The sequence below is a fragment of the Oryzias latipes genome, chromosome 14 (assembly GCF_053564925.1).
Source record: "Oryzias latipes strain Hd-rR chromosome 14, Olatipes_Hd-rR_3.1".
NCBI lineage: Eukaryota > Metazoa > Chordata > Actinopteri > Beloniformes > Adrianichthyidae > Oryzias > Oryzias latipes.
The window spans coordinates 17,188,099-17,200,210 of record NC_136250.1 but is presented as its reverse complement, the minus strand read 5'-3'; the positions used below and the strand labels follow the sequence as shown (position 1 = coordinate 17,200,210).

The following is a 12,112-nucleotide window of genomic DNA, read 5'->3' as shown; positions in this document are numbered from 1 at the left end:
TAGAATAAAGATTAAAGATTTACATATGAAAGAGCATCTTTGAGTATACTTCTGCACCTCTACTTTTCTCAACTTTAAGTGTAGATCAGTGTTTTTCAACCAGTGTGCCGCGGCACACTAGTGTGCCGTGGGAGATGGTAAAGTGTGCCGTGGGAAATTGCCCTCATTAATCATTAACTGATCTAAAAACATTTCCCATCTCCAGGAAATCAGCTCTTTGTTCATCCAAACTGGCCCTGATAAAACACTGAGGAGTTAGGAATATAAAAGATCTTAAAATTACTTTTTTCTTTGTGTTTATTTAATTCTATTAAAGACATTTTGATAAGAATGATGTTACCGCGATTTACCTGCAGCTATGACAGTTTGCGGAAAAGTCCCGCCCCTTTAACTGTCTCCACCAATCATTCTTGAAGTCTTAATCACATGTCATCAGTCTGACCAATCAGAAGTGGTTAAAGTCTTCACTTCCTTGTTCTTAATTCTGCTGATAAAGTCACTCAGTTCTAACAAAAATACCAGCTAAAGCTCTTCTTTAGCGGTGTAGCTTTCCACCGAATCCGTTGTCAGACCGTGGAACAAGTGAACAATACAATGAAGCTCAGAGACGCGAGTCTTTCTGCAAGTTTTCGGCAGTTTTCACACTACATCTCCCATGATGCATTGGCTTAAAGGGCCAGTGTCCCAGCGCACAATGAGTTGTCCTTGAGAAACGCCTTGAAACCACAACAAACAAACAGTTTCTAAATTTTCTAATTTAATTTTCATTTCATCTCTTAGAAAAAACAGCCGCAACTTCTTGCTTTTCCGGCCACAATTATCACAAAAATGCACGTGAGATTGCGGGCGGGGGGGGGGCTGTCGATCAATACAGACCATGAATTTCTGGTTGTTTTTTTTTGGATGCTGGTGTGCCGCGGGATTTTTGTCAAGGTTAAAGTGTGCCGTGGCTCAAAAAAGGTTGAAAAACACTGGTGTAGATGATGCTACTTTGTTTTAGTGAACTCAGCGTACACCCGGAGGGGGAGGGACTCTCACCTCTATCAGTGTCATACAGATAGACAAACTTTTCCCACTTGTAATGGTCCAGCAGGCTGAGAACTGCTCCTCTCAAACTGGGTCTCATCTGGATGACAAACTGCACGTCTGTGTCGATGGGGAAGCTGGGCGTGATGAAGGAGGTGTGCAGAGCCCCGCAGAAGGAGGTCAACGTGTTCATGGACTTCCGGTCATAGAATCCGAAGATGGCGTAAACTCCTCGGGAGAACTGGGAGCAGACTGGTGACACAAAGAAATGGTAGACTCAGGTCAACTTAGGATGCTCTTTTATGGAACATTTTAACTCTTAAGAAATAAAATAATTAGTTTGACTTTTATGTTAGTTTGGAACCCAAAGGAATAAATCATGTGAGAAATGCATTGATAATCGGAATAAATGTGGGTTATGTAGGATGTGCGTTCCCCATTGACATGCCCTGCTGCCCACTGCCCTTCACTTATCCTTGCTGTAAATGCAACTGCTAGGGTAATCAACTAGAAGTAATTGGGAAGTCAGTGCACTGGCCACATCAGTTAAAACAAATAACCCGGAACAGAAATGTTCCAGCACTGTCCTGTGCTGCACAATGAAAGATTTATAATAAGAACTGTCTGCAGGCACCTGTGGGACTCTGAAAATGAGTTTAGCTCATAAACCCAAACAAGACATTTTCAATTTCCCTTTTTTGTGGGGGTGATTTATACGTCTCATGATATAAAATGACAAAGAAAGCAAATGCACTTCTAAAGGGAGGCCTGATTGTGACACTGCATCTGTAAATGCGAGCCTCCCGGTGCTCCAATTTAACATGAACTGATAAATACAGAGCTTAAGAGGCAGTGACATCGCCGCTAAAAACCATTTAAAATTCATTGCAATTAACAATAACAGCAACATCTTTAACTAAAAGTTAGATCCAACACATTCCAGACTTCTAAAAATTTGGACGGAAACTCTATCTGCAGCCACACAGCTGGTGGCCTGTTCTGTTGAAAATAATTCACAATACCGCATTTATTGATGCATGAAATCCTCACAACTCATGCATTACTTATAGGCAACATGTGGGGCTTTTGACCTCTGAGAGTGCTGTGGAGCAGCTATTTATGAACGGCCTCTTGTGGACGCACATACAAGACACGTGCATGACATTATTGCATTTCTGTTTTCAGACTAAAATACTTGATTAGTTTGTATTTTAATTATAAGTATTTTCTTCTAGTTTTAGTACAAGTGTCAGCAACTGTCTGATGTGTCTTTTTAAAGGCCAGGACTGTTTTCAATGTAAAACATGCAGTCATAGATAAGACACAAATGCATCTGTTTGACATCATGCTAGAATGAAGGGCAGAAACCTCGATGGGTTGCAGCACAACCATTTCTCAGCTGAAGGGCACCTTTCAAGGTGGATTTTAACCACAAGTGAGTACCTGCCAGCTCCTCCAGCATCACCTGATTCTTTTCACAGAAACATTTTCTTCTATCTGTCAAGGCTCAAATGTGCAGCTTGTTCTCCTGGAGGAGCAGTGAAATCAGATATATCCTGAAGTCACCATGGTCAGGAATGAAAGGATCATTTACTCAGATAGGCAGTGGTGGCTTTTTTTCTGCTCATATTTTTGACAAGTGTGAACTCTTCCCCTTGGCATCAGTGTGGATGTCTGACTTTCACCTGACTCCTCATCTTCCATCTGGCTCCCGCCTTCAACTTCATGCAAAAAAATGGTAATAAGTGAAGGACGACTGACTTCAATGAAAGCATCAGCTTGCAGAGACAGAATGCTAAATTGGCAACAATTTGAGTGCAGGTGGGTCAGTTGAGAACATGTGTGCACTTGGTGGAACCAAAAACTGGAATCTTCCATGTGAAACATCTCAGGTAAAGACTGGTTTAGCAGAAGTATGCCTCCAAACATCTGTAACGTTTTTCTTAAGACGTCTGTGCCAGAGTACTTTTCCTCAACATTGTTTAACACTTTCATGCCTTCCAAGTTAGTGACCAAACCAGGAGTCCTGGGCATTAACACATTACTGTAACATACAACTGTCTCCTGGATTCTTTGACAAACAGGCCTTAGAATGTTTTGATTAATCACTGGTGCTCTTCCGGCATCATCTTTAGCACTGGAATGCCACAAGGCTGTGTGCAGAGTCGCTTCCTCTTCTCTCCCTTTCCCTGTCACTGCAAACCAGTTCAGAGTTCCAACACAATTAACACAGTTGAAGATGATAACACTGTGACTAAACTCATCAATAACAACAATGAATTAGCTTTTAGAGAAGAGGGGGACCATTGAGGTGAGTGGTGTGCTGGTAGCAGCTTGCTGCTCAACACTACAAAGACACTCTTGGTGGACTTCAGAGACAGTGGATCATGATGGAGATGCCAGGTAATAGAAGCTCATAATAATACAACTGCAGTCTAGATAAGGAGGCTCACCATCTATCTTCTGTCTGAGGGCTTTGAAAAAGAATCATGTCTGCTCTGACCTTATGGTGAACCTTTACCTATACACCATAGAGAGCATCCTGATTGGCTGGATCACTGTCTGCTATGGGAACTAGACTTTGTCTGTGCAGAAAGCCCTGCAAAGGGTGGTGAAAACTGCCCAACACTTCACAGGAGTTCAAGTTCCAAAAATGGAGGACATTACATGAAGCATCATCTTAGCAGATCACAAACTCAAAGTTATAAAGGACCCTCTCACCCTGCCCATAGGCTCTTTACTCTCCTGCCATCTGGGAGGTGCTACAGGAGCCTCCAGCTCTGGACAAACAGGTTTAGGAACAGCTTTTTCCCCACAGCTGTTTCTTTGCTGAGCTCAGTCTTCTCCCAGTCACGCACACTTTGACTTAACACTTTATCACACACACATTGGCTGTACACATTATTGTCAGGTAAAACTTTAGCTGTAAATTATTCTTTCTAGTGAAAACTTTACGTTTGTATCAACATGTACAGGGACAATAAAGTTGAATCTAATCTAATCTAATCTAATCTAATCTAATCTAATCTAATCTAATCTAATCTAATCTAATCTAATCTAATCTAATCTAATCTAATCTAATCTAATCTTAATAGTTAAAGCTTCAAATATACTTGCTCAGTACCATCTTGCTAACATTTGCACCTCTCGCTGAAGCTGCTTCAACAATCAGTTTTCTATCTGTGTCTGTGTTTTCCAAAAACAAAAAGACAGTGACTTCTTCACACACTGAAATATTCTTTCTTTCAATTCAGAGAAGAGCTGATGTCCAGCTGATGTCCAGGGAGCCTCGGGTCCTTTCTGCACACACAGGGTATTTTAGTTTTTATCATGGACTAAGAGTTTTGTTAAGTTCACTTGATGCCATGTATCTCAGCTATGGAGGTTGAAGTATTTCTTATGCAAAACAGAATGTAACAAAACAAATAGGATCTGGAAAGTGTGGCAAAATGATCATATTTTCCTAGATTTGTTATACTATGTAACCATAATGATATAGTTACTTATTATCACCTAACTTCATGCTGACAGTTTAAACCTGTGATAAAACCAGATTTAAATGAACTGCCTATTAACCCCTAATTTTTCTTAATCTTACAAAATACAGATTTCTTCTCTCATATGTGGCTGAGACAAAACTAAGGGTGATAGTATTTCTTGGTTGAATATAAGATGCCATGAAAAACTGAAAACATGTATTCTTAATGAAAGTGTTGGGTGACAAACTAAACAACAAAGATCAGCGGTTCTTGAATTTAAGTGAATAGCTCATGCAGCACAATTTTTTGGTCAAAAATGCCACTGCATTTTATGGAGGGATCAAAATTTTTAACCTTATCACTGTCAACAATCACCCGGTCATTGTGAGCCTCACAAAAATGACAAAAAGTTATGTATTTTTTCATAATTCTGCTTCTCTAGGCTGCAATGATCAGGAAATTATTGTGTGAAGAGATTTATAAAAAGGAATTGCATTATTGTGCATTGATTCTTCACTGGTATGTTTTTTATCAGTGCAGGGACTTGAACAGAAACAACCCTCCTGATAAGAAATCATCCATAGAAAAGGATGAAAATGGTGTGCAATGGTGTTTTTCCTGCCACACTGATAAGTGTGGGAGAATGTGTTCTAGATAAGAAGCTAAATGTGACAAATACACATATTCAGGGTAAAGAAAGGTACAACCTGTGGGTCTTTGATGTAACTAAAGCAATCCATGGTTACTTCTGCAAACCAAAATTTAAAGCTATGACAGTTGAAATAAAAAAATTTTTAGATTAGTTCACACTTTTACAAGGATTAATGTATTTTTTAAACATAGTGTTATGAATTAGTTTCTTTTATTTATTTATTTTTGTTTGTGAACACTAGTGTTTTATGAATTAAAACCCCACCAAGAGTGAAAAGAGTGAGATTAAAGTTCCCAAAAGGATTTTTCTTCAAATAACTGAGATGAAGACTATAGATCTTTTTAAACCTTTGTGTAAACTTGAACAACAACAGCTTTATTTCTGTACCATGCATTAAATGTGGCAAAGGCGTATTATGAAGGTGGCAAACAGTGGGCACCACCATTGTGGGAAGAAGATTTGACCTGATTTCTTTCCTAAATTTAAAGGACCTATAATTTAAGGAAACGTTTTTATCGGGACACCTATATTCTAAAAGATTTTTACTAAAATAACCGGAATTCTTTTGACGAATGAGATGACGTCACGCTTTGCTTTTAAAGCCAGTGAGCTTTCAACATTAACACCTCTTCAAAAGGAAAACGTTTTCTAAAAGCTTTTTTAAGAAAATGAATGTATCTTAAATACAGACAAATTGTGATTGTGTTAAACTTTTTTTTTTAAATCTTCCACATATGACTGCACATTCTCCAAGTGCACGTTTGAATGTTGTCTAAATATTCTAACTTCCTCTCATGGTCAAAAGCATATTTGTTGGGCTACCTGGAGAAGTTAAATGTCCCGTAAATATAATATTATATTTATTAGAGTATATGGATGAAAGGCTACACAGATGGCTTTGTGATGGTTAAGTGACCTCATCAGGGAGACCCTGTTCTAGCCTGAATACAGCAGAGGCAGCCTATTGACAAGAGTAAAGGATACACTTAGAAAATGGACAATTCTCTCCCATAAATTCTAACGTCAAAAGCTTAAATTTTTACCTTTAAAATGAAAAAGTAATGTTTTCATACCAATCTATTGTTAATACGATAGTGGTTAGTGTTGTCACATGTACAGGAGGTTTGGTTATTTAAAATAAAAGCGAAGGACAAAAAACTGTTAATAAGTAAATTCTAATAACTAAAAGAAAAAACTAAAACAATGAGAATCCCGTAAAGCCTGAATTCCTGGGAGAGCAGTTGTGTGGGATAAAATCTGTGGTATAAACATCTGTACTTGTTAAGATGGTAATTCAGTGCATACCTGCCTTACTTAAAAAAATGTTGAAAGTGTAAAACACCTTCTAAAGCTCAGCTTGTCTGCACTTTCAGCACTGCTCAAGCTTCAAAATAATCTTGTCCTTTTTTAACCGATTATTTTCAATCATGCTAAAAGATTTAGATTTGTTTGATCCATTTGGGTATAAAATGTTTGGAGGTAAAGTCTGACCTAAAGTGAAAAGGCGTGCGGCTGAAATGATTCCTGTGTAATGACATTTAAACATTTTGTTTTTATCCACATTAAACCATGCTTTGTTGCACAATTTGCTTGGCTTGACCAAGCACAGGGCATATATGAAGTGAAGGCTGAGTAGGTGTTTCTCCTCAGGCTGTGTTGTTGCATATTGGCTGGAGTTCCCGATTACAGCTTTGTGAAAGCGCATGTTTTCTTCCAGTGGGTTATTCCCTCTAGATACTCATTATGCACTGGGAGAGGGGCAGCACTCATTGGATTAGTGTTAATGTGAAAAATACAACCAGACGCAACACTATGGAGAGAAATCTACAACAGCCATACATACTGTAGACATGGCCTGTGGTTGCAGGAGTTTTCTTAAGTAGATCAGACTTGAACATGTCTCTGTTAGACGCTTAAAGTGCTGCAAACATTCCACCTACGCATCTTTTGCATTTACAAAAAAATATGATCAAAAGACTACAGTCAGAGGCAGAGAGACACAACACACTCTGGGCTGTGAGGGAAACATGATAGGAATAATGAGGTATTTTATATGAATCCAGGAAATCAACTTATTTTGTGAATGAAAACTTCCCAAAAAGAATTTTGTTCTGACAAATGAACCAAGTAGCAACTCTTAAACCTTCATCCTAACTCCGTCTGGATGAAGCTCGTCTGCTGGACTTTACATACGTAGTTTTCGAGTTAGATAAGTTAATTCTTCTCTATGAGTTCTGGTATTCGCTTGTCCGTCCTGGGGGAGGATCCCTCCTTCATGTGGACACCCCTGAGGTTTCTTCGTTTTTTCCGAAATCCGTTGTTTTATGAGTTTTTCTTTACCGCGAAGGAGGGTCTAAGTTGTGACCCTTCTGGGCCTCCGTATCTAAGGGCAGGGAAGCCATTTTTCATTTCATTTCATTTCATTTATCTATTTGTTCCTTTCATGAAAATTATTTATACCCAAAGGTTTACATGTTTGTTTTACCTATTAAACATTTACCTATTAAAAATGTAAATATTTGCGCATAAATGTTAATGTTAGGCATAACTAAAGTCCAGTTTAGTTTAGTCAGTTTGTTAGTTCAATTTAGTATTTTCCTATTGAATTCTATGTATTCATGATCCTTATGATTTTATGTTTTACTTTTTCAATTACCTATACAAAGCCCATCGAGACGACTGTTGTTGAAGGCACATCACGGCTGAATCTAATTTTGAGAAGTCATGAAATCTATGTGTACCTTAAAAGAGAAAAAGGAACAAGCAGAAACTTGCCCAAAAACAACATGTTTAGTTACTGATCTTTTTAATAATTTACAACGGGGTACCAAACCCATTCTTAAATTGTTTCTTTGTTTAAGTTTGATTTGAATATTTCATTTAAAAGGATATTTCACAATCTTTAAGACATTTTCTTTAGATTAGAACATTGTAATATTCATCTAATGTAAAATAAAAATGAGTAATTTGTGCGTGGGCTCATATAGTCAGACTAAAACTAAAATTTTCAGCTGTGACTCACCAAATTGTGGAACCACAGTGGATCGGAAGAGCCAGATGGAGGATCTCTAAGGATGCTCCATGTTGGAGTTAGACTGCACTGAATACTTAGAAAGACTTCAGTTTGAAACATTATAGAACTCCAGTATCACTGCTTTTAAGCTCTAAGCCCTTGGTTGGGACTTATAAAACTTATTGTCCAATATAGAAATGATGGAAGTCATTAAAAAAAGTTAAACCATATGTAAAGTAATAATAAGTAAAAATAATATTTTTAGATGTTAATTTATTATTTTGAAATACATATGGAACATTTTAAAATAATTTGAACTATAATATTCATTCTTTGTTGTTATTGCATGAAACATTCTAAAAGCACATCAAACATATTTTATGAACCTTTTTTTTAGGATCAATTGTCCTTGTTATGCAGATTTTAACTATTTGTATTGACCTGTCATGCTGACAGAACAATTCAACCTTTCAAATCAGATGTTTTATTGGTTAAAACATCTGATTTGGTCAATTAATCAAAAAATTATAATCCAGAAATTCTAGTGTCAGTTCTAAATGAGGTTGACTTTTCATTCTTACCATCCAGTTTGACCCCCAAAAAACTCTTGTCAGTTATCTGTGTTAGATCTCTCTTAACTCTAACAAGTTCAGAACGCAGCAGCAAGGCTCTTTTGAGGCTTAAATCATGACATCACATGACCTCAATCCTGGCCTCCCCACCTAAGACCCCCTGTTTCAGAGCTGATTATACATTTTTGAAGAACATCTGGTACTTTAGGTCTTGTAAGTCCAACCTTAGGTGGCGTCAAAGCATTTTATGTGCATATTATGGTATCTAAACAGTAGTTACCCAGACAAATGAATGGTATAAATTTATTTCTTATACAAAAAAAAGTACTTTTTACTTCAAGAATGAACAATTTTTCAAAATTCAAGAAAGATACACACTGCAAAACCTGAATGTTATGAAAGTTTAAAAAAAAACTTATCTCAAGAAGAAATGTCTTGTTTTCTGTTTTGTAAGAAAAATAATCTTATCAAGTTTTTTAATAGCAGAACAATCATAATTTACGAAAACATGTTTTAGTGACTAGAATATTTTTCTTAAAATAAGAATTGTAAGACCATTTTCTTACCCTATTTGCAGATTTATTTTGCTTTTTTAAAGAAAATCTGCCAATGGGGTAGGAATTTTTGACTAATTTCTAAGGGGCCTTTTTTGCCGTGCAGCTTCTGTAAATCCTCTCAAGATCTATCAGCAATTTTGTATTTGTTGCATTAACCTGTGCTTATTGAGAGCTTTTGTGTTTAACCTTGTGCTATCCTAGGCACTTTGACATTGGGAATGAGGTCATCTAGACCCCACAAGACAGTGCGCTGAACTTTTTTCTTCAATGATTTGTGATCTTCACTGGTTGGATTACATGAAATCCTCGCCACCTTTATCCACCTTTGTCATGGTAGGGAGAACACGTCAATGGTCATCTTGATTCCATAGGTTAGCACAAAGGTTAAAAGAAGTTGTTGCTGCAGAGTTATTGTAATGTCTGTAGCAAACGCTACCACTTCAACGTAATACAAACAATTTATCATCCAGGTTAATCAACTCAAAGAGCTATTTTTGATAAAGAACCTTTGAGGTTGTTTACCAAACATGCTACTTTGTGAACTTGACTGACATTTATTTCATCCTTGGATTAGAAAGCACTTCTTAAAGTTAAGGGCAATTATTTAGCATGACTCATCTGTTTATGGAAACACGGACTTATGGCACATGAGTCATGTCCTTTAGAGTTAGGGCTCAAACCATCTGGCTTGTAGGCATTGTGTGTTCCCTAAAAACATGAAAAACGTGACCATGTAGGTCAAAATTCTGATGATTATTTGACCACAGCAGCATGTTAGACATCTTTATGGGAGCATCTTGATAAATAGGAAAATGCCTTTGCAAATGCCTTTGTACCTTTGTGTTTCAAGACGGAGAGACCAAAATCTTCACATCAACTTAGGGTTTTATGCTCAAAACACTTTGATAACTCAAATCAGCTGTTGGCAGCTCTTTCCTCTGATTTCTAATGGCAGCACTATATCTCTTTTGGGGTCACGGTGCTGCCAGAGCCAGTCTTTTTCTTCTTTGAATAGCTTCCGGCAGGCTGTATGCTATTTGTGTGTAAAGCTTCAATCAAATCTTACGATATAGACCAGTTCCAAAAAGGAAATGAATGACTGCTCGTCTAAGTATAAATCAGAAACACATACTCAGATGGACTTAAATAGAAGACTTAATGTTTTTTTGAGGAATGTATATACATTATGCTGATCAGAACGGGTACTGAAGTTATTCGGAGGAAGGATTAATCAGGTTTCCTTCTGTTGTGAAGAAGCTGAGGTTTTTTCCTGGTAACCCTGTCAAATTCCTGCTTTTTTTGTTTCAGTTGTTCCATTGAAAATATTATGCAAATCACTGCCAAGTAACATTTGTACTTAGTACCACGATATGTTAACAGGCACTAACACTCTAATGATTTAACTAAAGAAAAAGACCCTCAAATGAGTCATTTTCTTGCCCGTTACAGTAACTACAAAAGTAAAGACTTTTTCAGGGTATACCAAGGGAAATTTTAGGACCTGTGCTTATCTGGTATGTAGCACTGAGAAATATATGTTCTTTTTCAAGGATTAAACTGCAATTTTAACAATTTATGTCATTTTTCCAACTGCTGCTTTGTCTTTTTGAATCTCGCTGACATTGAAAAGAAAAGGATTTTCTCTGTTTCATGTTTTTACTTCTGACAACCTTGTGGAGAAAACTTTTTACATTTTTACAAAGGAAAGAATAAAACTGTCTTAACAAATATACCAGAGCGGGGCATCCACTAAAATATGCCAGTGTTGCAGCTTCAATTTACTGTATTTACAAAAACAGTAGAATGAACCCATAACCCAAAACAGGTCTCCTCATTTTGTTTAGTTTTATGCTCTAAATAAAAACAACCTGTAATTATAAGGCTGCTTTGTTACACATTTGCTTTTTTTTTGCAACCTAGTAGAGAAGAAAACTCATATAAATACAAACTAAAATCTTGTATCTTTTGCTGAGAGAATGTCTATGTTCGTAACATCTTCCTTTGGTGTTATGTGGGTCCCATAACAGAACCTTGTATGCGACTCTCCTGCTAATCATCACTGCTCCTCAGTCTTTTACAGCCCAGACAGCAGACTCCTGCTGGAGTTGACTCAAAGATAGTGAGAAGCAGGCTCACAGAAACTGGGGTTTGTAGACTGTAGCATTTCCCAAAGAATATTCCGCACTTTACTAAAATGTTTCTACTGGAAATTCCTGTGAATTTGTGGACTAAGCCAATGGCTTAAAAAATGCATTGGCTTCTTGCATTGGTTAGCACTGCGCTCTTGCCTCACAGCAAGAAGGCCCCCAGGGTCCAAAAACATGCTGCATAGGCTCATTGGTTACTTTTTGTCCCTAGGTGTGAACGTGAGAGTGCATGGGTGTGTGATTTGTGGCCCTGTGACAGAGTGGCGAGGGTGTCCAAGATGTCCCCTGCCTTTGCCCATGAGCTGCCGCCCCCCGGGAACCCCGTGACGCCAAAAGGGCCAAAAGGGTTTAAAAGAAGAAATAATAAACATCGGCTTCTTACAATGTTTACTATAAAAGTATAAGATGAACTAAATAGTTTGAAATATTTAAGGAAAGTTTTGTTGGTGCCAGGCATCAGCATTTCATCGTGTAAACAATGCACCAGCCGATAGTATCAGACCCAGAAGTGGTAAAAAACAGCCTAGACATGCCACTCTACTCACTAAATAGATACAAAAAAAGGTGCATGTCTGTTAAATTGTCAAAATTGGTTGATAAAAATAGGAGACTGAAACGATTCAATTCAATTCAGTTCAATTTTATTTATACAGCCCAAATTCACAA

At 37.4% G+C, this 12,112-nt stretch overlaps 1 protein-coding gene across 6 annotated transcripts in view; it reads right to left on the bottom strand.

The window, feature by feature from the left end:
• The window catches only part of gria3a (glutamate receptor, ionotropic, AMPA 3a), a 77,452-nt gene that overhangs the window by 56,573 nt on the left and 8,767 nt on the right, over nt 1-12,112 (bottom strand). For all 6 annotated transcript variants that reach the window (XR_013647633.1, XR_909990.4, XM_078931265.1 and 3 more), the window contains one exon: nt 1,039-1,278. Coding sequence is in view for 4 of the 6 variants with exons in the window: in XM_078931265.1 (XP_078787391.1) it covers nt 1,039-1,278 (240 nt within the window). In the remaining 2 variants the exon portion in view is untranslated. The remainder of the gene's footprint in view (nt 1-1,038; nt 1,279-12,112) is intronic.